The 23,250-nt window shown below is 51.3% G+C and overlaps 22 protein-coding genes across 24 annotated transcripts; 16 read left to right on the top strand and 6 right to left on the bottom strand.

Moving 5' to 3' along the window:
- Positions 1-17: 17 nt before the first annotated feature.
- On the top strand, positions 18-1,224 carry LOC145232809 (histone H2B.2-like). The gene has a single exon (XM_080097488.1). It carries the CDS (start codon positions 134-136, stop codon positions 491-493), a length of 360 nt encoding a protein of 119 aa, XP_079953614.1. The 5' UTR covers positions 18-133; the 3' UTR covers positions 494-1,224.
- A 69-nt stretch (positions 1,225-1,293) lies between these two features.
- Positions 1,294-3,238, top strand: LOC145232759 (uncharacterized). Its single transcript, XM_080097435.1, has one exon. It carries the CDS (start codon positions 1,845-1,847, stop codon positions 2,445-2,447), a length of 603 nt encoding a protein of 200 aa, XP_079953561.1. The 5' UTR covers positions 1,294-1,844; the 3' UTR covers positions 2,448-3,238.
- LOC145234378 (histone H4) lies at positions 2,725-3,036 on the top strand. Its single transcript, XM_080099115.1, has one exon. It carries the CDS (start codon positions 2,725-2,727, stop codon positions 3,034-3,036), a length of 312 nt encoding a protein of 103 aa, XP_079955241.1.
- A 77-nt stretch (positions 3,239-3,315) lies between the features above and the next one.
- LOC145232782 (histone H3) lies at positions 3,316-4,638 on the top strand. Its single transcript, XM_080097458.1, has one exon. The coding sequence runs from the start codon at positions 3,391-3,393 to the stop codon at positions 3,799-3,801; it is 411 nt and encodes a 136-aa protein (XP_079953584.1). The 5' UTR covers positions 3,316-3,390; the 3' UTR covers positions 3,802-4,638.
- Positions 4,103-4,480, bottom strand: LOC145232796 (histone H2A). Its single transcript, XM_080097472.1, has one exon. It carries the CDS (start codon positions 4,478-4,480, stop codon positions 4,103-4,105), a length of 378 nt encoding a protein of 125 aa, XP_079953598.1.
- Positions 4,639-4,815: 177 nt separating the features above from the next.
- On the top strand, positions 4,816-5,530 carry LOC145232803 (histone H2B.1-like). The gene has a single exon (XM_080097482.1). It carries the CDS (start codon positions 4,816-4,818, stop codon positions 5,173-5,175), a length of 360 nt encoding a protein of 119 aa, XP_079953608.1. The 3' UTR covers positions 5,176-5,530.
- A 43-nt stretch (positions 5,531-5,573) lies between these two features.
- LOC145232795 (histone H2A) lies at positions 5,574-6,009 on the bottom strand. The gene has a single exon (XM_080097471.1). It carries the CDS (start codon positions 6,007-6,009, stop codon positions 5,632-5,634), a length of 378 nt encoding a protein of 125 aa, XP_079953597.1. The 3' UTR covers positions 5,574-5,631.
- Positions 6,010-6,331: 322 nt separating this feature from the next.
- Positions 6,332-7,422, top strand: LOC145232807 (histone H2B.2-like). Its single transcript, XM_080097485.1, has one exon. It carries the CDS (start codon positions 6,332-6,334, stop codon positions 6,689-6,691), a length of 360 nt encoding a protein of 119 aa, XP_079953611.1. The 3' UTR covers positions 6,692-7,422.
- A 544-nt stretch (positions 7,423-7,966) lies between these two features.
- On the top strand, positions 7,967-9,436 carry LOC145232757 (uncharacterized). Its single transcript, XM_080097433.1, has one exon. It carries the CDS (start codon positions 8,043-8,045, stop codon positions 8,643-8,645), a length of 603 nt encoding a protein of 200 aa, XP_079953559.1. The 5' UTR covers positions 7,967-8,042; the 3' UTR covers positions 8,646-9,436.
- LOC145234379 (histone H4) lies at positions 8,923-9,234 on the top strand. Its single transcript, XM_080099116.1, has one exon. It carries the CDS (start codon positions 8,923-8,925, stop codon positions 9,232-9,234), a length of 312 nt encoding a protein of 103 aa, XP_079955242.1.
- Positions 9,437-9,513: 77 nt separating the features above from the next.
- Positions 9,514-10,836, top strand: LOC145232784 (histone H3). Its single transcript, XM_080097459.1, has one exon. The coding sequence runs from the start codon at positions 9,589-9,591 to the stop codon at positions 9,997-9,999; it is 411 nt and encodes a 136-aa protein (XP_079953585.1). The 5' UTR covers positions 9,514-9,588; the 3' UTR covers positions 10,000-10,836.
- LOC145232797 (histone H2A) lies at positions 10,301-10,678 on the bottom strand. Its single transcript, XM_080097473.1, has one exon. The coding sequence runs from the start codon at positions 10,676-10,678 to the stop codon at positions 10,301-10,303; it is 378 nt and encodes a 125-aa protein (XP_079953599.1).
- A 177-nt stretch (positions 10,837-11,013) lies between the features above and the next one.
- On the top strand, positions 11,014-11,728 carry LOC145232805 (histone H2B.1-like). Its single transcript, XM_080097483.1, has one exon. It carries the CDS (start codon positions 11,014-11,016, stop codon positions 11,371-11,373), a length of 360 nt encoding a protein of 119 aa, XP_079953609.1. The 3' UTR covers positions 11,374-11,728.
- A 43-nt stretch (positions 11,729-11,771) lies between these two features.
- On the bottom strand, positions 11,772-12,207 carry LOC145232798 (histone H2A). Its single transcript, XM_080097475.1, has one exon. It carries the CDS (start codon positions 12,205-12,207, stop codon positions 11,830-11,832), a length of 378 nt encoding a protein of 125 aa, XP_079953601.1. The 3' UTR covers positions 11,772-11,829.
- Positions 12,208-12,529: 322 nt separating this feature from the next.
- Positions 12,530-13,620, top strand: LOC145232808 (histone H2B.2-like). Its single transcript, XM_080097487.1, has one exon. The coding sequence runs from the start codon at positions 12,530-12,532 to the stop codon at positions 12,887-12,889; it is 360 nt and encodes a 119-aa protein (XP_079953613.1). The 3' UTR covers positions 12,890-13,620.
- A 544-nt stretch (positions 13,621-14,164) lies between these two features.
- On the top strand, positions 14,165-15,634 carry LOC145232758 (uncharacterized). Its single transcript, XM_080097434.1, has one exon. The coding sequence runs from the start codon at positions 14,241-14,243 to the stop codon at positions 14,841-14,843; it is 603 nt and encodes a 200-aa protein (XP_079953560.1). The 5' UTR covers positions 14,165-14,240; the 3' UTR covers positions 14,844-15,634.
- On the top strand, positions 15,121-15,432 carry LOC145234381 (histone H4). The gene has a single exon (XM_080099117.1). It carries the CDS (start codon positions 15,121-15,123, stop codon positions 15,430-15,432), a length of 312 nt encoding a protein of 103 aa, XP_079955243.1.
- Positions 15,635-15,711: 77 nt separating the features above from the next.
- Positions 15,712-17,034, top strand: LOC145232785 (histone H3). The gene has a single exon (XM_080097460.1). It carries the CDS (start codon positions 15,787-15,789, stop codon positions 16,195-16,197), a length of 411 nt encoding a protein of 136 aa, XP_079953586.1. The 5' UTR covers positions 15,712-15,786; the 3' UTR covers positions 16,198-17,034.
- Positions 16,499-16,876, bottom strand: LOC145232799 (histone H2A). Its single transcript, XM_080097476.1, has one exon. The coding sequence runs from the start codon at positions 16,874-16,876 to the stop codon at positions 16,499-16,501; it is 378 nt and encodes a 125-aa protein (XP_079953602.1).
- Positions 17,035-17,211: 177 nt separating the features above from the next.
- Positions 17,212-17,926, top strand: LOC145232806 (histone H2B.1-like). Its single transcript, XM_080097484.1, has one exon. It carries the CDS (start codon positions 17,212-17,214, stop codon positions 17,569-17,571), a length of 360 nt encoding a protein of 119 aa, XP_079953610.1. The 3' UTR covers positions 17,572-17,926.
- A 43-nt stretch (positions 17,927-17,969) lies between these two features.
- On the bottom strand, positions 17,970-18,405 carry LOC145232800 (histone H2A). Its single transcript, XM_080097477.1, has one exon. The coding sequence runs from the start codon at positions 18,403-18,405 to the stop codon at positions 18,028-18,030; it is 378 nt and encodes a 125-aa protein (XP_079953603.1). The 3' UTR covers positions 17,970-18,027.
- A 322-nt stretch (positions 18,406-18,727) lies between these two features.
- LOC145232802 (histone H2B.2-like) lies at positions 18,728-23,246 on the top strand. Of its 3 annotated transcripts, none has more exons than XM_080097480.1 (2): positions 18,728-21,632; positions 21,972-23,246. In XM_080097480.1, exon 1 carries the CDS (start codon positions 18,728-18,730, stop codon positions 19,085-19,087), a length of 360 nt encoding a protein of 119 aa, XP_079953606.1. In that variant the 3' UTR covers positions 19,088-21,632; positions 21,972-23,246. The 3 variants fall into 3 exon arrangements, with proteins under 3 accessions (XP_079953606.1, XP_079953607.1, XP_079953605.1); XM_080097481.1 differs by having other exon boundaries at positions 18,728-20,657; XM_080097479.1 differs by having other exon boundaries at positions 18,728-20,331; positions 20,521-23,246.
- Positions 23,247-23,250: the final 4 nt, after the last annotated feature.

The following is a 23,250-nucleotide window of genomic DNA, read 5'->3' on the forward strand; positions in this document are numbered from 1 at the left end:
CCTCTTAAGAGATTTGACGCTTTATTTGCATGCAAATGTTTATAAAACCGAGCGGTGGCGGGAAATGCGTTTAGTTCGTTATTTTGACCTTCAGTACCAGCAGTGATCGTAGGCTAAACTGAGGCAGCACAGCATGGCAGCCAGCAAAGGAACTAAGAAGGCAGTGAAGAAGGCCGCGCCGGCCGACAAGACCAAAAAGCGCCGAAAGCGCAGACGCGAGACCTTCAGCATCTACATTTACAAGGTTCTGAAGCAGGTACACCCAGACACCGGCATCTCAAGCAAAGCGATGAACATCATGAACTCGTTCGTCAACGACGTGTTCGAGCGCATTGCTGGCGAAGCTTCCCGCCTGTCGCTCTACAACAAGCGACGGACTATTAGCAGCCGCGAGATCCAGACCTCAGTCCGTCTGCTCCTGCCCGGCGAATTGGCCAAGCACGCAGTGTCCGAAGGCACCAAGGCCGTTACCAAGTACACCAGCTCCAAGTAAGCACCAAAGCAAGCGCCGCGGGGGGCTTCATCACCCGAGCGAGGTCATCGCCGCCCTTGCCCCAAAAAACGGCTCTTTTCAGAGCCACCCGATCGTTCAAAGAGAGAATTGCAACGGCCGAAAGGCGGCCTGGTTAAAGTCATTTGCCGATTTCTTGCCGTTGTAGTTTTTCCTCGTTTTGGTCCCAGCCAATTCACCACGAAACACCGAAAAATGTATTTGCCCACACTAAAGCGCCACTAGCCTACTGACTGGCCCGCGGGAAAGCGCCCTTTGCGTGTTTTTTTTTCTCTGCCGACGTTTAGGCCAATGATTCGTCTGCTTTTCCGCGCCCGCCAAAAATAACAAATAAATACACCAATAAATGCTCCACAGCAGCCAGAGAAATACCAAAATCACAAGCAAAACTAGAGCGCTGCCAGCTTGTGCTACTCGAAAAACTCGAAAAGTTCCACCCGCCGATCTACGATCCTTCCACCACCGGACCGCAACTGAAAAACAACCCGACGGGAAAGGCCCCGGACCGCGAAGGATTTTGCAACAAATTCATTAATACTTACATAATTAACTGGCGCTAATGCTAATCAATTTGTAAAAGTCACACAATTTTTTGCTCGCCGCAAAGCCGAGATGCAGGCTCTCAAACATTCACTCATAACGTAAACTGTTTCTAGTCTTGTGTGTTGGTAATCCCCTGTGGTGTGAAAACATAATAAATGGAACCCACTGATCTGTGAAGGAGCGACGAGCCAAAGTAAAAACCAAACTCGCATTCCGCTTCGCTTTCAGGCCGCTCACTGACCTGCCTAGCTTGCCCCCTGCTGCGCAGGCGCCCTGTCCGACCTGTACTAACCCCCAGGCTTGGCGGTCCCAACAGTTCACCCCACACGACAGCAGCGGACGGCGCCGGGTGTCACGACCTCCGGGGCGCTTCGGCTCCACTTTTGTGACAAACCAGGCTTGCCGTGAACAAACCTGTTTGGGCCCGCAGCCGGATTTAGGCCACGCGCACACTCGACTAGGCGTCTCACACAGCTCAACGCCTCGCTCTGATGCCCCCCGTGGAGCACGCCGGCGCGGTGCGGGTCGCTAATTGCGCTGGCGTGCGACCTGAGCGTCGCACTGCACCACAGGGCACAAGCCGATGCCGAGCGACCTGGGGCCTCACTGGGGCAGGCCCGCGTTTAGGCGATTCAAGCACAAACTGCAAGTTTCACCCGCACCCGTCGGCGAGCCTTCCAAAACGTCGTTTCGCGTTAGTGCGGCCAGGCCATACAAATAGGCGTCGACGCCGCTTGCCCGGCAAACTTCATTTTGTTCTGTCAGTCAACCAGTCAGAAGCAACGACACTATGTCCGACTCAAAGAGCGCAGGAAAGAAGCAGGCCAGCAAAAAGGCAGTCGCGCCCAAGGCGCACCCCACCTACCAGGTGATGATCAACGCTGCCATTACGCAGCTAAAGGACAGGAGTGGCTCGTCGCGCCAGGCGATCGCCAAGTACATCAAGGCCAACTACAAGGTGGGTGACGGGGCTGACCACCACATCAGGCAGGCGCTGCGTCGTCTTTCCTCAAAGGGTCAGTTGTTAAACACCAGGGGTAGCAAGGGTGCGTCCGGCTCCTTCAAGCTCGTGAAACCGCAGGCCGGCGAGGGCAAGAAGAAGAAGCCCAAGGCAGCCGCAAAGAAGGCGGATAAGCCCAAGCAGGCCGCAGCCAAAAAGCCCGCCGCCAAGAAGGATGCAAAGAAGTCCCCCAAAAAGAAACCGGCGGCCAAACAAACGGCCACCAAGAAGGCGGCGGCAGGCAAGAAGTCGTCACCCAAGAAGGCGGTCAAGCAAGCGAAAAAGACCCCGGCGGCAAAGAAATCACCCAAGAAGACTGCTGTGAAGTCGAAAAAACCGGCGGCCAAGAAGCAGGCTAAAAAGCCTGCCGCCAAAAAGGCAACCAAGAAGTAGAGCGGAGCGGCGTAGAGATCCCCGCTCAACACAAACGGCTCTTTTCAGGGCCACCCACACTTTCGCAAAGAGAAAATGAAGTTTTCGCGCGCAAGCCGCACTAAGCCCTTTTAACTGTTCCGACCAGTTAACAAGCATTGTGCTCTAGTGCGCCGAATGCGGACATGTTGCACATACTTGCTTCGCTGATATTCGTTTTGGCACTATATAACTGGGAGGCGCGCAGAATGCGGCACAGTCGCTTTAGACTACGCAAGCAAGCAGCAACTACGCAAACATGTCAGGACGCGGAAAAGGTGGCAAAGGATTGGGAAAGGGAGGCGCGAAGAGGCACAGGAAGGTGCTGCGTGACAACATCCAGGGCATCACCAAGCCTGCGATCAGACGTCTTGCCCGTCGTGGTGGAGTCAAGCGAATTTCGGGTCTCATCTACGAGGAGACACGCGGCGTACTGAAGGTCTTTCTCGAGAACGTGATCCGCGACGCTGTCACTTACACCGAGCACGCCAAAAGGAAGACCGTCACGGCCTTGGACGTCGTCTATGCCTTGAAACGCCAGGGACGAACCCTGTACGGCTTCGGAGGCTAGGCACCTTCCAATCATCGGCAACGGCAGCAACAAAATCGGCCCTTTTCAGGGCCACTCATACTTATCGGGAGAGAATTTGTAAGGGCCGAGTGGCTCGGGCCTCGTGTTGATTAGCCGGCAACGAGCGGCGATAGATGTTATTTTTGCGCCAATAAAAAAATCCCTCGTTTCGCGGCCGCTTTGCCGATGCGGCGAGATCAAAGGTCTGATTGGTCGAGTTGAATTTTCGCAAACCAATAGGCGTGAGTCCACGAAGGTATATAACGCGGACCGAACACTGCCGGTTCATCAGTCTGACAGCAGCATCCGAAGCAGCAGCACCGTACTAAGAGCAAAAAGACAAAAGACAGCAGAATGGCACGTACCAAGCAAACAGCTCGCAAGTCGACCGGAGGCAAGGCGCCACGTAAGCAACTGGCCACCAAGGCCGCTCGCAAGAGCGCGCCGGCTACCGGGGGCGTGAAGAAGCCCCATCGGTACAGGCCAGGAACTGTGGCCCTCCGTGAGATTAGGCGTTACCAGAAGTCGACCGAACTTCTCATCCGCAAGCTGCCCTTCCAGAGGCTGGTGCGCGAGATCGCACAGGACTTCAAGACCGACCTGCGCTTCCAGAGCAGCGCCGTGATGGCTCTGCAGGAAGCCAGCGAAGCCTACCTGGTCGGCCTCTTTGAGGACACCAACTTGTGCGCGATCCACGCCAAGCGCGTCACCATCATGCCAAAGGACATCCAGCTCGCTCGGCGCATCCGCGGAGAGCGCGCGTAAATAGGGGCATCGGCGCAATCAACAACACAAACGGCTCTTTTCAGAGCCACCTAAATGCCAGTGAAAGAGATACTTGACTTGTATTTGTCCGCAGTAAGGTGGGCGAACGGTAATTTCGTTGCTCGCGTCGGGCAATAGGAGTAAAAAAACGAACAGACAGGGCCGCTGAAGCGCAAGCGGATATATGAAAGCAACCAGGGTGCGGGCACAGCACGTCAAACTCTTTTGCGAAAAATCGAGTGGCTCTGAAAAGAGCCGTTTCTGTTTTGCATCACGTACGAGACGAGACAGGGGCGTCGATTTAGGCTTTCTTGGAGGTCTTCTTTGGCAGAAGGACGGCTTGTATATTGGGCAGGACGCCGCCCTGGGCAACGGTGACACCGCTGAGCAGCTTGTTCAGCTCCTCGTCGTTGCGGATGGCCAACTGCAAGTGGCGCGGGATGATGCGGGTCTTCTTGTTGTCGCGGGCTGCGTTGCCGGCCAATTCCAGCACCTCGGCGCTTAGGTATTCGAGCACTGCGGCCAGATAGACGGGCGCGCCAGCTCCCACGCGGTCCGAGTAGTTACCGTTGCGCAAAAGCCTGTGCACACGACCGACTGGAAACTGCAGGCCAGCGCGCGACGATCTGCTTTTGGGCTTTGCCTTGGATTTGCCGCCACCTTTACCACGTCCTGACATAGTGCTGGTAGTTTGTTGACTGTTTTTGACTGAGTAACTGACAAACGTCGGTCAAATGCCTGCAAAATGCGTCTGTTCGCTTTTATAGCTCGTGCCTTTGTCGAAATTCTCTCGCATTTCCGTCACGTGCGAATAAAACTCGACCACCGTCGCTCGTACAGCTATTGTTTCCTTGTTGCTCTCAGAGGCGCCGCGTCTGAGGAGGTTTGATGTTTCATTTACATACGAGTGTTTATAAAATCGGGCGGTGGCGGGAAAAGCGTCCAGTTCGTTATTTTAACGTTGAGTTTTAGCACAGCTCGCCGTCGGACAAGACAAACCTAAGGCAAGACAGCATGGCAGCCAGCAAAGGAACTAAAAAAGCCGTGAAGAAGGCCGCACCGGCCGACAAGACCAAGAAGCGCCGAAAGCGCAGACACGAGACCTTCAGCATCTACATTTACAAGGTTCTGAAGCAAGTGCACCCGGACACCGGTATCTCAAGCAAAGCGATGGGCATCATGAACTCGTTCGTCAACGACGTGTTCGAGCGCATTGCCGCCGAGGCCTCACGACTGTCGCTCTACAACAAACGATCGACCATCAGCAGCCGCGAGATCCAGACCTCAGTCCGTCTGCTCCTGCCCGGCGAATTGGCCAAGCACGCAGTGTCCGAAGGCACCAAAGCCGTGACCAAATACACCAGCTCCAAGTAAGCGCGGCGCGGGGCTTGATCGAAAACGGCTCTTTTCAGAGCCACCTCAGTACTTAAAAAGGGAATTGCGACGGCCGAAACGGCTGTTTTGGACCGTGCTACAGTTTTGGCGAATGTCAAGTTGCTAAAAACCGCTTTGCTGCTGCTGGTGTGTTGGCCTTTTGTCCCAAAAGCATCGAACAATTTCGGTACCCATAGTTCATAAAATTTCGATTGGTGCAGAGTTTTATTTTTAGCCTGACCGAAAAATTAAAGGATGACGCCAAATTTATGTAAAAATCGTTGAAATGTCTGGAATTGGGGATATTATATCGAATGTACCCTATTTCTTTTTCTTGTGCAATTCATGGGCGTCGCGAAATGCGAAGGGGCGGGGATAAACTCTTTTGCGAATAAAGAAGGTGGCTCTGAAAAGAGCCGTTTTTGCTTCGCGCCACGTACTTGGCCGGGCGCCGATTTAGGCTTTCTTGGAGGTCTTCTTTGGCAGAAGGACGGCCTGGATATTGGGTAGGACGCCGCCCTGCGCAACGGTGACTCCGCTGAGCAGCTTGTTCAGCTCCTCGTCGTTGCGGATGGCCAACTGCAAGTGGCGCGGGATGATGCGGGTCTTCTTGTTGTCGCGGGCTGCGTTGCCGGCCAACTCGAGAACCTCGGCGCTAAGGTATTCAAGCACCGCGGCCAGATACACGGGCGCACCAGCTCCCACCCGGTCCGAGTAGTTGCCGTTGCGCAACAATCTGTGCACACGACCGACTGGGAACTGCAGCCCAGCGCGCGACGATCTGCTCTTTGGCTTTGCCTTGGACTTACCGCCACCTTTTCCACGTCCTGACATACTTCTGGTTGTTGCTGGACTATGTTACTGACACACAACAAATCGACTGAATGCCCGCGAGTAACGGATCTTCGCTCTTATAGCTCATGCCCTTGTCGAAATTCTCTCGCATTTCCGTCACGTGCGAATGAAATTCGACCACAGTCGCTCCTACAGTTATTGTTTCCTTCATGCTCTTGAGGAGCGTCGCCTCTTAAGAGATTTGACGCTTTATTTGCATGCAAATGTTTATAAAACCGAGCGGTGGCGGGAAATGCGTTTAGTTCGTTATTTTGACCTTCAGTACCAGCAGTGATCGTAGGCTAAACTGAGGCAGCACAGCATGGCAGCCAGCAAAGGAACTAAGAAGGCAGTGAAGAAGGCCGCGCCGGCCGACAAGACCAAAAAGCGCCGAAAGCGCAGACGCGAGACCTTCAGCATCTACATTTACAAGGTTCTGAAGCAGGTACACCCAGACACCGGCATCTCAAGCAAAGCGATGAACATCATGAACTCGTTCGTCAACGACGTGTTCGAGCGCATTGCTGGCGAAGCTTCCCGCCTGTCGCTCTACAACAAGCGACGGACTATTAGCAGCCGCGAGATCCAGACCTCAGTCCGTCTGCTCCTGCCCGGCGAATTGGCCAAGCACGCAGTGTCCGAAGGCACCAAGGCCGTTACCAAGTACACCAGCTCCAAGTAAGCACCAAAGCAAGCGCCGCGGGGGGCTTCATCACCCGAGCGAGGTCATCGCCGCCCTTGCCCCAAAAAACGGCTCTTTTCAGAGCCACCCGATCGTTCAAAGAGAGAATTGCAACGGCCGAAAGGCGGCCTGGTTAAAGTCATTTGCCGATTTCTTGCCGTTGTAGTTTTTCCTCGTTTTGGTCCCAGCCAATTCACCACGAAACACCGAAAAATGTATTTGCCCACACTAAAGCGCCACTAGCCTACTGACTGGCCCGCGGGAAAGCGCCCTTTGCGTGTTTTTTTTTCTCTGCCGACGTTTAGGCCAATGATTCGTCTGCTTTTCCGCGCCCGCCAAAAATAACAAATAAATACACCAATAAATGCTCCACAGCAGCCAGAGAAATACCAAAATCACAAGCAAAACTAGAGCGCTGCCAGCTTGTGCTACTCGAAAAACTCGAAAAGTTCCACCCGCCGATCTACGATCCTTCCACCACCGGACCGCAACTGAAAAACAACCCGACGGGAAAGGCCCCGGACCGCGAAGGATTTTGCAACAAATTCATTAATACTTACATAATTAACTGGCGCTAATGCTAATCAATTTGTAAAAGTCACACAATTTTTTGCTCGCCGCAAAGCCGAGATGCAGGCTCTCAAACATTCACTCATAACGTAAACTGTTTCTAGTCTTGTGTGTTGGTAATCCCCTGTGGTGTGAAAACATAATAAATGGAACCCACTGATCTGTGAAGGAGCGACGAGCCAAAGTAAAAACCAAACTCGCATTCCGCTTCGCTTTCAGGCCGCTCACTGACCTGCCTAGCTTGCCCCCTGCTGCGCAGGCGCCCTGTCCGACCTGTACTAACCCCCAGGCTTGGCGGTCCCAACAGTTCACCCCACACGACAGCAGCGGACGGCGCCGGGTGTCACGACCTCCGGGGCGCTTCGGCTCCACTTTTGTGACAAACCAGGCTTGCCGTGAACAAACCTGTTTGGGCCCGCAGCCGGATTTAGGCCACGCGCACACTCGACTAGGCGTCTCACACAGCTCAACGCCTCGCTCTGATGCCCCCCGTGGAGCACGCCGGCGCGGTGCGGGTCGCTAATTGCGCTGGCGTGCGACCTGAGCGTCGCACTGCACCACAGGGCACAAGCCGATGCCGAGCGACCTGGGGCCTCACTGGGGCAGGCCCGCGTTTAGGCGATTCAAGCACAAACTGCAAGTTTCACCCGCACCCGTCGGCGAGCCTTCCAAAACGTCGTTTCGCGTTAGTGCGGCCAGGCCATACAAATAGGCGTCGACGCCGCTTGCCCGGCAAACTTCATTTTGTTCTGTCAGTCAACCAGTCAGAAGCAACGACACTATGTCCGACTCAAAGAGCGCAGGAAAGAAGCAGGCCAGCAAAAAGGCAGTCGCGCCCAAGGCGCACCCCACCTACCAGGTGATGATCAACGCTGCCATTACGCAGCTAAAGGACAGGAGTGGCTCGTCGCGCCAGGCGATCGCCAAGTACATCAAGGCCAACTACAAGGTGGGTGACGGGGCCGACCACCACATCAGGCAGGCGCTGCGTCGTCTTTCCTCAAAGGGTCAGTTGTTAAACACCAGGGGTAGCAAGGGTGCGTCCGGCTCCTTCAAGCTCGTGAAACCGCAGGCCGGCGAGGGCAAGAAGAAGAAGCCCAAGGCAGCCGCAAAGAAGGCGGATAAGCCCAAGCAGGCCGCAGCCAAAAAGCCCGCCGCCAAGAAGGATGCAAAGAAGTCCCCCAAAAAGAAACCGGCGGCCAAACAAACGGCCACCAAGAAGGCGGCGGCAGGCAAGAAGTCGTCACCCAAGAAGGCGGTCAAGCAAGCGAAAAAGACCCCGGCGGCAAAGAAATCACCCAAGAAGACTGCTGTGAAGTCGAAAAAACCGGCGGCCAAGAAGCAGGCTAAAAAGCCTGCCGCCAAAAAGGCAACCAAGAAGTAGAGCGGAGCGGCGTAGAGATCCCCGCTCAACACAAACGGCTCTTTTCAGGGCCACCCACACTTTCGCAAAGAGAAAATGAAGTTTTCGCGCGCAAGCCGCACTAAGCCCTTTTAACTGTTCCGACCAGTTAACAAGCATTGTGCTCTAGTGCGCCGAATGCGGACATGTTGCACATACTTGCTTCGCTGATATTCGTTTTGGCACTATATAACTGGGAGGCGCGCAGAATGCGGCACAGTCGCTTTAGACTACGCAAGCAAGCAGCAACTACGCAAACATGTCAGGACGCGGAAAAGGTGGCAAAGGATTGGGAAAGGGAGGCGCGAAGAGGCACAGGAAGGTGCTGCGTGACAACATCCAGGGCATCACCAAGCCTGCGATCAGACGTCTTGCCCGTCGTGGTGGAGTCAAGCGAATTTCGGGTCTCATCTACGAGGAGACACGCGGCGTACTGAAGGTCTTTCTCGAGAACGTGATCCGCGACGCTGTCACTTACACCGAGCACGCCAAAAGGAAGACCGTCACGGCCTTGGACGTCGTCTATGCCTTGAAACGCCAGGGACGAACCCTGTACGGCTTCGGAGGCTAGGCACCTTCCAATCATCGGCAACGGCAGCAACAAAATCGGCCCTTTTCAGGGCCACTCATACTTATCGGGAGAGAATTTGTAAGGGCCGAGTGGCTCGGGCCTCGTGTTGATTAGCCGGCAACGAGCGGCGATAGATGTTATTTTTGCGCCAATAAAAAAATCCCTCGTTTCGCGGCCGCTTTGCCGATGCGGCGAGATCAAAGGTCTGATTGGTCGAGTTGAATTTTCGCAAACCAATAGGCGTGAGTCCACGAAGGTATATAACGCGGACCGAACACTGCCGGTTCATCAGTCTGACAGCAGCATCCGAAGCAGCAGCACCGTACTAAGAGCAAAAAGACAAAAGACAGCAGAATGGCACGTACCAAGCAAACAGCTCGCAAGTCGACCGGAGGCAAGGCGCCACGTAAGCAACTGGCCACCAAGGCCGCTCGCAAGAGCGCGCCGGCTACCGGGGGCGTGAAGAAGCCCCATCGGTACAGGCCAGGAACTGTGGCCCTCCGTGAGATTAGGCGTTACCAGAAGTCGACCGAACTTCTCATCCGCAAGCTGCCCTTCCAGAGGCTGGTGCGCGAGATCGCACAGGACTTCAAGACCGACCTGCGCTTCCAGAGCAGCGCCGTGATGGCTCTGCAGGAAGCCAGCGAAGCCTACCTGGTCGGCCTCTTTGAGGACACCAACTTGTGCGCGATCCACGCCAAGCGCGTCACCATCATGCCAAAGGACATCCAGCTCGCTCGGCGCATCCGCGGAGAGCGCGCGTAAATAGGGGCATCGGCGCAATCAACAACACAAACGGCTCTTTTCAGAGCCACCTAAATGCCAGTGAAAGAGATACTTGACTTGTATTTGTCCGCAGTAAGGTGGGCGAACGGTAATTTCGTTGCTCGCGTCGGGCAATAGGAGTAAAAAAACGAACAGACAGGGCCGCTGAAGCGCAAGCGGATATATGAAAGCAACCAGGGTGCGGGCACAGCACGTCAAACTCTTTTGCGAAAAATCGAGTGGCTCTGAAAAGAGCCGTTTCTGTTTTGCATCACGTACGAGACGAGACAGGGGCGTCGATTTAGGCTTTCTTGGAGGTCTTCTTTGGCAGAAGGACGGCTTGTATATTGGGCAGGACGCCGCCCTGGGCAACGGTGACACCGCTGAGCAGCTTGTTCAGCTCCTCGTCGTTGCGGATGGCCAACTGCAAGTGGCGCGGGATGATGCGGGTCTTCTTGTTGTCGCGGGCTGCGTTGCCGGCCAATTCCAGCACCTCGGCGCTTAGGTATTCGAGCACTGCGGCCAGATAGACGGGCGCGCCAGCTCCCACGCGGTCCGAGTAGTTACCGTTGCGCAAAAGCCTGTGCACACGACCGACTGGAAACTGCAGGCCAGCGCGCGACGATCTGCTTTTGGGCTTTGCCTTGGATTTGCCGCCACCTTTACCACGTCCTGACATAGTGCTGGTAGTTTGTTGACTGTTTTTGACTGAGTAACTGACAAACGTCGGTCAAATGCCTGCAAAATGCGTCTGTTCGCTTTTATAGCTCGTGCCTTTGTCGAAATTCTCTCGCATTTCCGTCACGTGCGAATAAAACTCGACCACCGTCGCTCGTACAGCTATTGTTTCCTTGTTGCTCTCAGAGGCGCCGCGTCTGAGGAGGTTTGATGTTTCATTTACATACGAGTGTTTATAAAATCGGGCGGTGGCGGGAAAAGCGTCCAGTTCGTTATTTTAACGTTGAGTTTTAGCACAGCTCGCCGTCGGACAAGACAAACCTAAGGCAAGACAGCATGGCAGCCAGCAAAGGAACTAAAAAAGCCGTGAAGAAGGCCGCACCGGCCGACAAGACCAAGAAGCGCCGAAAGCGCAGACACGAGACCTTCAGCATCTACATTTACAAGGTTCTGAAGCAAGTGCACCCGGACACCGGTATCTCAAGCAAAGCGATGGGCATCATGAACTCGTTCGTCAACGACGTGTTCGAGCGCATTGCCGCCGAGGCCTCACGACTGTCGCTCTACAACAAACGATCGACCATCAGCAGCCGCGAGATCCAGACCTCAGTCCGTCTGCTCCTGCCCGGCGAATTGGCCAAGCACGCAGTGTCCGAAGGCACCAAAGCCGTGACCAAATACACCAGCTCCAAGTAAGCGCGGCGCGGGGCTTGATCGAAAACGGCTCTTTTCAGAGCCACCTCAGTACTTAAAAAGGGAATTGCGACGGCCGAAACGGCTGTTTTGGACCGTGCTACAGTTTTGGCGAATGTCAAGTTGCTAAAAACCGCTTTGCTGCTGCTGGTGTGTTGGCCTTTTGTCCCAAAAGCATCGAACAATTTCGGTACCCATAGTTCATAAAATTTCGATTGGTGCAGAGTTTTATTTTTAGCCTGACCGAAAAATTAAAGGATGACGCCAAATTTATGTAAAAATCGTTGAAATGTCTGGAATTGGGGATATTATATCGAATGTACCCTATTTCTTTTTCTTGTGCAATTCATGGGCGTCGCGAAATGCGAAGGGGCGGGGATAAACTCTTTTGCGAATAAAGAAGGTGGCTCTGAAAAGAGCCGTTTTTGCTTCGCGCCACGTACTTGGCCGGGCGCCGATTTAGGCTTTCTTGGAGGTCTTCTTTGGCAGAAGGACGGCCTGGATATTGGGTAGGACGCCGCCCTGCGCAACGGTGACTCCGCTGAGCAGCTTGTTCAGCTCCTCGTCGTTGCGGATGGCCAACTGCAAGTGGCGCGGGATGATGCGGGTCTTCTTGTTGTCGCGGGCTGCGTTGCCGGCCAACTCGAGAACCTCGGCGCTAAGGTATTCAAGCACCGCGGCCAGATACACGGGCGCACCAGCTCCCACCCGGTCCGAGTAGTTGCCGTTGCGCAACAATCTGTGCACACGACCGACTGGGAACTGCAGCCCAGCGCGCGACGATCTGCTCTTTGGCTTTGCCTTGGACTTACCGCCACCTTTTCCACGTCCTGACATACTTCTGGTTGTTGCTGGACTATGTTACTGACACACAACAAATCGACTGAATGCCCGCGAGTAACGGATCTTCGCTCTTATAGCTCATGCCCTTGTCGAAATTCTCTCGCATTTCCGTCACGTGCGAATGAAATTCGACCACAGTCGCTCCTACAGTTATTGTTTCCTTCATGCTCTTGAGGAGCGTCGCCTCTTAAGAGATTTGACGCTTTATTTGCATGCAAATGTTTATAAAACCGAGCGGTGGCGGGAAATGCGTTTAGTTCGTTATTTTGACCTTCAGTACCAGCAGTGATCGTAGGCTAAACTGAGGCAGCACAGCATGGCAGCCAGCAAAGGAACTAAGAAGGCAGTGAAGAAGGCCGCGCCGGCCGACAAGACCAAAAAGCGCCGAAAGCGCAGACGCGAGACCTTCAGCATCTACATTTACAAGGTTCTGAAGCAGGTACACCCAGACACCGGCATCTCAAGCAAAGCGATGAACATCATGAACTCGTTCGTCAACGACGTGTTCGAGCGCATTGCTGGCGAAGCTTCCCGCCTGTCGCTCTACAACAAGCGACGGACTATTAGCAGCCGCGAGATCCAGACCTCAGTCCGTCTGCTCCTGCCCGGCGAATTGGCCAAGCACGCAGTGTCCGAAGGCACCAAGGCCGTTACCAAGTACACCAGCTCCAAGTAAGCACCAAAGCAAGCGCCGCGGGGGGCTTCATCACCCGAGCGAGGTCATTGCCGCCCTTGCCCCAAAAAACGGCTCTTTTCAGAGCCACCCGATCGTTCAAAGAGAGAATTGCAACGGCCGAAAGGCGGCCTGGTTAAAGTCATTTGCCGATTTCTTGCCGTTGTAGTTTTTCCTCGTTTTGGTCCCAGCCAATTCACCACGAAACACCGAAAAATGTATTTGCCCACACTAAAGCGCCACTAGCCTACTGACTGGCCCGCGGGAAAGCGCCCTTTGCGTGTTTTTTTTTCTCTGCCGACGTTTAGGCCAATGATTCGTCTGCTTTTCCGCGCCCGCCAAAAATAACAAATAAATACACCAATAAATGCTCCACAGCAGCCAGAGAAATACCAAAATCACAAGCAAAACTAGAGCGCTGCCAGCTTGTGCTACTCGAAAAACTCGAAAAGTTCCACCCGCCGATCTACGATCCTTCCACCACCGGACCGCAACTGAAAAACAACCCGACGGGAAAGGCCCCGGACCGCGAAGGATTTTGCAACAAATTCATTAATACTTACATAATTAACTGGCGCTAATGCTAATCAATTTGTAAAAGTCACACAATTTTTTGCTCGCCGCAAAGCCGAGATGCAGGCTCTCAAACATTCACTCATAACGTAAACTGTTTCTAGTCTTGTGTGTTGGTAATCCCCTGTGGTGTGAAAACATAATAAATGGAACCCACTGATCTGTGAAGGAGCGACGAGCCAAAGTAAAAACCAAACTCGCATTCCGCTTCGCTTTCAGGCCGCTCACTGACCTGCCTAGCTTGCCCCCTGCTGCGCAGGCGCCCTGTCCGACCTGTACTAACCCCCAGGCTTGGCGGTCCCAACAGTTCACCCCACACGACAGCAGCGGACGGCGCCGGGTGTCACGACCTCCGGGGCGCTTCGGCTCCACTTTTGTGACAAACCAGGCTTGCCGTGAACAAACCTGTTTGGGCCCGCAGCCGGATTTAGGCCACGCGCACACTCGACTAGGCGTCTCACACAGCTCAACGCCTCGCTCTGATGCCCCCCGTGGAGCACGCCGGCGCGGTGCGGGTCGCTAATTGCGCTGGCGTGCGACCTGAGCGTCGCACTGCACCACAGGGCACAAGCCGATGCCGAGCGACCTGGGGCCTCACTGGGGCAGGCCCGCGTTTAGGCGATTCAAGCACAAACTGCAAGTTTCACCCGCACCCGTCGGCGAGCCTTCCAAAACGTCGTTTCGCGTTAGTGCGGCCAGGCCATACAAATAGGCGTCGACGCCGCTTGCCCGGCAAACTTCATTTTGTTCTGTCAGTCAACCAGTCAGAAGCAACGACACTATGTCCGACTCAAAGAGCGCAGGAAAGAAGCAGGCCAGCAAAAAGGCAGTCGCGCCCAAGGCGCACCCCACCTACCAGGTGATGATCAACGCTGCCATTACGCAGCTAAAGGACAGGAGTGGCTCGTCGCGCCAGGCGATCGCCAAGTACATCAAGGCCAACTACAAGGTGGGTGACGGGGCCGACCACCACATCAGGCAGGCGCTGCGTCGTCTTTCCTCAAAGGGTCAGTTGTTAAACACCAGGGGTAGCAAGGGTGCGTCCGGCTCCTTCAAGCTCGTGAAACCGCAGGCCGGCGAGGGCAAGAAGAAGAAGCCCAAGGCAGCCGCAAAGAAGGCGGATAAGCCCAAGCAGGCCGCAGCCAAAAAGCCCGCCGCCAAGAAGGATGCAAAGAAGTCCCCCAAAAAGAAACCGGCGGCCAAACAAACGGCCACCAAGAAGGCGGCGGCAGGCAAGAAGTCGTCACCCAAGAAGGCGGTCAAGCAAGCGAAAAAGACCCCGGCGGCAAAGAAATCACCCAAGAAGACTGCTGTGAAGTCGAAAAAACCGGCGGCCAAGAAGCAGGCTAAAAAGCCTGCCGCCAAAAAGGCAACCAAGAAGTAGAGCGGAGCGGCGTAGAGATCCCCGCTCAACACAAACGGCTCTTTTCAGGGCCACCCACACTTTCGCAAAGAGAAAATGAAGTTTTCGCGCGCAAGCCGCACTAAGCCCTTTTAACTGTTCCGACCAGTTAACAAGCATTGTGCTCTAGTGCGCCGAATGCGGACATGTTGCACATACTTGCTTCGCTGATATTCGTTTTGGCACTATATAACTGGGAGGCGCGCAGAATGCGGCACAGTCGCTTTAGACTACGCAAGCAAGCAGCAACTACGCAAACATGTCAGGACGCGGAAAAGGTGGCAAAGGATTGGGAAAGGGAGGCGCGAAGAGGCACAGGAAGGTGCTGCGTGACAACATCCAGGGCATCACCAAGCCTGCGATCAGACGTCTTGCCCGTCGTGGTGGAGTCAAGCGAATTTCGGGTCTCATCTACGAGGAGACACGCGGCGTACTGAAGGTCTTTCTCGAGAACGTGATCCGCGACGCTGTCACTTACACCGAGCACGCCAAAAGGAAGACCGTCACGGCCTTGGACGTCGTCTATGCCTTGAAACGCCAGGGACGAACCCTGTACGGCTTCGGAGGCTAGGCACCTTCCAATCATCGGCAACGGCAGCAACAAAATCGGCCCTTTTCAGGGCCACTCATACTTATCGGGAGAGAATTTGTAAGGGCCGAGTGGCTCGGGCCTCGTGTTGATTAGCCGGCAACGAGCGGCGATAGATGTTATTTTTGCGCCAATAAAAAAATCCCTCGTTTCGCGGCCGCTTTGCCGATGCGGCGAGATCAAAGGTCTGATTGGTCGAGTTGAATTTTCGCAAACCAATAGGCGTGAGTCCACGAAGGTATATAACGCGGACCGAACACTGCCGGTTCATCAGTCTGACAGCAGCATCCGAAGCAGCAGCACCGTACTAAGAGCAAAAAGACAAAAGACAGCAGAATGGCACGTACCAAGCAAACAGCTCGCAAGTCGACCGGAGGCAAGGCGCCACGTAAGCAACTGGCCACCAAGGCCGCTCGCAAGAGCGCGCCGGCTACCGGGGGCGTGAAGAAGCCCCATCGGTACAGGCCAGGAACTGTGGCCCTCCGTGAGATTAGGCGTTACCAGAAGTCGACCGAACTTCTCATCCGCAAGCTGCCCTTCCAGAGGCTGGTGCGCGAGATCGCACAGGACTTCAAGACCGACCTGCGCTTCCAGAGCAGCGCCGTGATGGCTCTGCAGGAAGCCAGCGAAGCCTACCTGGTCGGCCTCTTTGAGGACACCAACTTGTGCGCGATCCACGCCAAGCGCGTCACCATCATGCCAAAGGACATCCAGCTCGCTCGGCGCATCCGCGGAGAGCGCGCGTAAATAGGGGCATCGGCGCAATCAACAACACAAACGGCTCTTTTCAGAGCCACCTAAATGCCAGTGAAAGAGATACTTGACTTGTATTTGTCCGCAGTAAGGTGGGCGAACGGTAATTTCGTTGCTCGCGTCGGGCAATAGGAGTAAAAAAACGAACAGACAGGGCCGCTGAAGCGCAAGCGGATATATGAAAGCAACCAGGGTGCGGGCACAGCACGTCAAACTCTTTTGCGAAAAATCGAGTGGCTCTGAAAAGAGCCGTTTCTGTTTTGCATCACGTACGAGACGAGACAGGGGCGTCGATTTAGGCTTTCTTGGAGGTCTTCTTTGGCAGAAGGACGGCTTGTATATTGGGCAGGACGCCGCCCTGGGCAACGGTGACACCGCTGAGCAGCTTGTTCAGCTCCTCGTCGTTGCGGATGGCCAACTGCAAGTGGCGCGGGATGATGCGGGTCTTCTTGTTGTCGCGGGCTGCGTTGCCGGCCAATTCCAGCACCTCGGCGCTTAGGTATTCGAGCACTGCGGCCAGATAGACGGGCGCGCCAGCTCCCACGCGGTCCGAGTAGTTACCGTTGCGCAAAAGCCTGTGCACACGACCGACTGGAAACTGCAGGCCAGCGCGCGACGATCTGCTTTTGGGCTTTGCCTTGGATTTGCCGCCACCTTTACCACGTCCTGACATAGTGCTGGTAGTTTGTTGACTGTTTTTGACTGAGTAACTGACAAACGTCGGTCAAATGCCTGCAAAATGCGTCTGTTCGCTTTTATAGCTCGTGCCTTTGTCGAAATTCTCTCGCATTTCCGTCACGTGCGAATAAAACTCGACCACCGTCGCTCGTACAGCTATTGTTTCCTTGTTGCTCTCAGAGGCGCCGCGTCTGAGGAGGTTTGATGTTTCATTTACATACGAGTGTTTATAAAATCGGGCGGTGGCGGGAAAAGCGTCCAGTTCGTTATTTTAACGTTGAGTTTTAGCACAGCTCGCCGTCGGACAAGACAAACCTAAGGCAAGACAGCATGGCAGCCAGCAAAGGAACTAAAAAAGCCGTGAAGAAGGCCGCACCGGCCGACAAGACCAAGAAGCGCCGAAAGCGCAGACACGAGACCTTCAGCATCTACATTTACAAGGTTCTGAAGCAAGTGCACCCGGACACCGGTATCTCAAGCAAAGCGATGGGCATCATGAACTCGTTCGTCAACGACGTGTTCGAGCGCATTGCCGCCGAGGCCTCACGACTGTCGCTCTACAACAAACGATCGACCATCAGCAGCCGCGAGATCCAGACCTCAGTCCGTCTGCTCCTGCCCGGCGAATTGGCCAAGCACGCAGTGTCCGAAGGCACCAAAGCCGTGACCAAATACACCAGCTCCAAGTAAGCGCGGCGCGGGGCTTGATCGAAAACGGCTCTTTTCAGAGCCACCTCAGTACTTAAAAAGGGAATTGCGACGGCCGAAACGGCTGTTTTGGACCGTGCTACAGTTTTGGCGAATGTCAAGTTGCTAAAAACCGCTTTGCTGCTGCTGGTGTGTTGGCCTTTTGTCCCAAAAGCATCGAACAATTTCGGTACCCATAGTTCATAAAATTTCGATTGGTGCAGAGTTTTATTTTTAGCCTGACCGAAAAATTAAAGGATGACGCCAAATTTATGTAAAAATCGTTGAAATGTCTGGAATTGGGGATATTATATCGAATGTACCCTATTTCTTTTTCTTGTGCAATTCATGGGCGTCGCGAAATGCGAAGGGGCGGGGATAAACTCTTTTGCGAATAAAGAAGGTGGCTCTGAAAAGAGCCGTTTTTGCTTCGCGCCACGTACTTGGCCGGGCGCCGATTTAGGCTTTCTTGGAGGTCTTCTTTGGCAGAAGGACGGCCTGGATATTGGGTAGGACGCCGCCCTGCGCAACGGTGACTCCGCTGAGCAGCTTGTTCAGCTCCTCGTCGTTGCGGATGGCCAACTGCAAGTGGCGCGGGATGATGCGGGTCTTCTTGTTGTCGCGGGCTGCGTTGCCGGCCAACTCGAGAACCTCGGCGCTAAGGTATTCAAGCACCGCGGCCAGATACACGGGCGCACCAGCTCCCACCCGGTCCGAGTAGTTGCCGTTGCGCAACAATCTGTGCACACGACCGACTGGGAACTGCAGCCCAGCGCGCGACGATCTGCTCTTTGGCTTTGCCTTGGACTTACCGCCACCTTTTCCACGTCCTGACATACTTCTGGTTGTTGCTGGACTATGTTACTGACACACAACAAATCGACTGAATGCCCGCGAGTAACGGATCTTCGCTCTTATAGCTCATGCCCTTGTCGAAATTCTCTCGCATTTCCGTCACGTGCGAATGAAATTCGACCACAGTCGCTCCTACAGTTATTGTTTCCTTCATGCTCTTGAGGAGCGTCGCCTCTTAAGAGATTTGACGCTTTATTTGCATGCAAATGTTTATAAAACCGAGCGGTGGCGGGAAATGCGTTTAGTTCGTTATTTTGACCTTCAGTACCAGCAGTGATCGTAGGCTAAACTGAGGCAGCACAGCATGGCAGCCAGCAAAGGAACTAAGAAGGCAGTGAAGAAGGCCGCGCCGGCCGACAAGACCAAAAAGCGCCGAAAGCGCAGACGCGAGACCTTCAGCATCTACATTTACAAGGTTCTGAAGCAGGTACACCCAGACACCGGCATCTCAAGCAAAGCGATGAACATCATGAACTCGTTCGTCAACGACGTGTTCGAGCGCATTGCTGGCGAAGCTTCCCGCCTGTCGCTCTACAACAAGCGACGGACTATTAGCAGCCGCGAGATCCAGACCTCAGTCCGTCTGCTCCTGCCCGGCGAATTGGCCAAGCACGCAGTGTCCGAAGGCACCAAGGCCGTTACCAAGTACACCAGCTCCAAGTAAGCACCAAAGCAAGCGCCGCGGGGGGCTTCATCACCCGAGCGAGGTCATTGCCGCCCTTGCCCCAAAAAACGGCTCTTTTCAGAGCCACCCGATCGTTCAAAGAGAGAATTGCAACGGCCGAAAGGCGGCCTGGTTAAAGTCATTTGCCGATTTCTTGCCGTTGTAGTTTTTCCTCGTTTTGGTCCCAGCCAATTCACCACGAAACACCGAAAAATGTATTTGCCCACACTAAAGCGCCACTAGCCTACTGACTGGCCCGCGGGAAAGCGCCCTTTGCGTGTTTTTTTTTCTCTGCCGACGTTTAGGCCAATGATTCGTCTGCTTTTCCGCGCCCGCCAAAAATAACAAATAAATACACCAATAAATGCTCCACAGCAGCCAGAGAAATACCAAAATCACAAGCAAAACTAGAGCGCTGCCAGCTTGTGCTACTCGAAAAACTCGAAAAGTTCCACCCGCCGATCTACGATCCTTCCACCACCGGACCGCAACTGAAAAACAACCCGACGGGAAAGGCCCCGGACCGCGAAGGATTTTGCAACAAATTCATTAATACTTACATAATTAACTGGCGCTAATGCTAATCAATTTGTAAAAGTCACACAATTTTTTGCTCGCCGCAAAGCCGAGATGCAGGCTCTCAAACATTCACTCATAACGTAAACTGTTTCTAGTCTTGTGTGTTGGTAATCCCCTGTGGTGTGAAAACATAATAAATGGAACCCACTGATCTGTGAAGGAACCCAATATCGTCATAATTCTTCGCGCCATAGAGATAAAATGCTTTGTATTTATTTTTTTCCTAGTGTTGTATTTTGTTGTAACAATTATTGCGAGTCCCGTGAAAATCTTCAAAATTTTTCAATAGTTTCGACATATAAGCACTTTTTTTTGTTAATTTATTCTAATACACATGTACACTTCTTTGTCTCTCCCCTGTTAATTTTCAATTTGGTAGTGTACCTAACTGTGGTGTGTCACTGGCAGTTTATTTCGACTTTATTGCAACAGTGATTGGCAAGGCGGCCCACGTAAACTTTTTGCTGTTGTTAAAAGCAGGGTCAATGACGTCTCAGAGACGCAAAATTTTGCATGACGTTATCATATGACCTTAACTATGTTGTGACTTAATTTTATGTTTTTGTGACGTCATTAACTGATGTACGTAGGATTGTGCTCTGGTCTGGACCCCTCTCATCATTATCTGTCAAGTTTCTCCTGAAAAAGCTGTTTGTTGTAAGAAGGCAAGTGTTGCATTCTTTCCCTTGTGTTTATGGTTTTAGATTCAATTTTGTGTAATTTGTTTACAGTAGCCAGTAGAAATTTTAAACACTTTGTCTATATTTGCTTTATAGTTTTCAGCAAAAAATGTTTAAGCTGTAGATTGTATCCCAATCTGTTTTCATTTATTGTTACCAATGTATACATTTCAGCCTCAGCATCTAGCCTCAGCACCAGCAAAATAGCCTCATTTTACTAAAATATCATGTGGTTCGGTCAACTGATTTGGATTTGAAAAATACTACTAAAGAGAAGGTTTTAAGGCATTATTGTAATGCAAACAATTATGGTAAATTGCATGATCTATTTGCTTTTAGGATTATAGAAAACAAAATTATACTGGGTTACTTTTTTATGTATTTCACAATTTTTCCCTGTCATATGATCCAACAAACATATTGATGATTTGATGCATTTTTGAAACTAAAACAACAACAACCTGAAATTAAGATGTATATCCTCAGCTACAAATGTTGAACACTGTTGAACAAATAAGGGTTGTTTAACCCAGGGGGTGATTTTGTCCACCTAGGAAAGTAATTGTGACAATGTTTAAAGTTGAAGAGCAATTTTACTTTTCAAAGTCGATTCTAAATTTTCTGCATACAAAATATAAGATTTGGGGAATATGCAATACAACTGTATAACTTGTTGTGTTTATTAGTTTTCCGAACAAACACCAAGCAGAACAGGGGCACGCAGCTATTTAAATGATTTGTGTTTGCTGGTAATTGTTTGTGTTTTTATTTTTTTGTAATCTTAATTCAGGTTTAGGCATTTAATTTGCCACAGGAGACACTGAAATAAGGCTATATAGATACAATGGTAACAAGCATTTTTGAATTTTTTTCACGTTCACACCCTCTACACCAGTGCTTTTTTAAACTACAAAGTATTTGTATCATTTAGTTTAGTAATAAACAGTATTATCAATTGTGACTTTATGTAAAATGAATAGGAGTCTTTTCTGTCAAGTAAAGGCAGCTTTGTTCCCAGTCTGTCAATAATAATCATAATATTGTCGTATTTATGGTGTCACAATTCATAGGCCTTCCTATCTGAGTTAATTATTTTAGAACTAGAAGTAATTAACCCAGCATGTTGTTGTAGCATTTCATTTTTATGTGTTAAACTGGATTTTGACTGCATTGCTGAATGTAAGCAATTGCCCGCATCTGCTTGAAAGGCAAGCTTCTAAACGAAGTAAATCTTAAAGGCGGCGATTTTCACTGAGAGCCTCGAAAGAGAGTGATTTTCAAAAAAGGTTGAAGACCACTTTACTAAATAAAAAAAAAGCCAACACATATTTTTGTAGTTGACCATTCTTATTCTTGTTGGAAAGTTGAATCAATCTATTGATTCTGCGTGTGTGTTTTTATTTACAGAAGTATATACAAACATTTTTAATGTGGATTTTCTTCGAAGCAATGTTTCTAAAATTTACAAAATTTCTTTACAAAAATCAAATTTTTAATTCGCAATTGTTTTAAAGTGAGACAAAATACTGTGATCAAATATTTTTAGTCCTACACTAGTTTTTGTCCGCATTTTTCTTTAGCTTTTGTTCCTTGTGACTTCCTTGTTATTTTATTTATTCTTTTAGGCAAATGAGCAAGTAGAAGATTTTGGTTGCCTGTGTACTGACCCAGTGGGTAGACAATTGAACACACTCCGTTTATCTGACTCTAATAATTAAACTATCGCTACCTAAACAAACAACAAGACGCAAAGCTAAATTAACGTTCCCACATTATATTTTAATAAGGCATACCACGAAATCTTGCGGCTAAACACGCAACACAAAAGTCACCGCGCCAAGAATCAACTGTGAGATATCAATTCCAATGCGTACTCTAGTCACTCTGGTCACTCTTATGATAACTCTAGATGACTCTAGATAACTGATTTTAAGTCTAAAATACGTCTATATTTATAGCGTTCAGGTCATATCTCGTTATCACCGGCATAGTCGTAAAACGTACGCCCGAGAAGATTAACTGTGTTCTAAACCGTAATTATACTTTAAATCGCTTATAGAATTGTCAAGTGTAACATGGCTGGAAGCAGTTTAAGACATTGCTTCACGTTAACACGTAAGGGGACGATAAAACGATAGCCTTAAGCAGTAATTGACCGATGCATTAATAAGTAAAACAGGTTTCAACAGTTTTAACAGCCGGTCAAGCTTTTGTGTAGAAAAAGGCGAGTTATGAACGGGGTTGACCGTGATGATATGACACGACAATTACACGAATTAAAATGTTTTGAATTAAAAAGTCCAAAGTCCGATACACCTGAAAAAGAACTCTTTTTAAACAATTATAGATACATGGGCGACATTTTATGTTTGTTAAATACAAAAAAAAACAGGCATTACAAATACCATTGATGAGTCAAAAACTGGCTTGCTGTGTATGTTACAATCATTTTGTAACTTGCCCTGTATATGTGTACTGCTGACGGGTGTAATATGTATTGAAGTCATCAGTCAGGAGTTTAATCTAAACACTGTTACTATCATTCAGCAGCTTGTAAATTATAAATTGCTGATTGTGACCGAGCTGCCTTTTTTATGCATTGTCCTGGTAAGTTTGGCTTTACCCTCTTGTGTTTCTAAACCTGTAAATGTTTGCCTCTTGTGCAGTATTTGTTCGGCGTTTTATAGACGCATTTAATGTCAAACCCCTGTGGCCAAACAGTTGGGTATCTGGTGTCCCGGTTTTTCGCTAGCGTCATTGTGTGACGCTCGGGTGAATGAAAGCGTTACACTTGGTTACATTTCTTGTTGCTGTTGTCTATTTTCACATACTCTGTTGTGTTGTTCATATTCTGCCGATGACATTTTGTCAATAAACAAATTGAAAGGGAGGCACACGAAGGTG

Source organism: Phallusia mammillata, chromosome 6, assembly GCF_965637545.1.
Source record: "Phallusia mammillata chromosome 6, kaPhaMamm4.hap1.1, whole genome shotgun sequence".
Classification (NCBI taxonomy): domain Eukaryota; kingdom Metazoa; phylum Chordata; class Ascidiacea; order Phlebobranchia; family Ascidiidae; genus Phallusia; species Phallusia mammillata.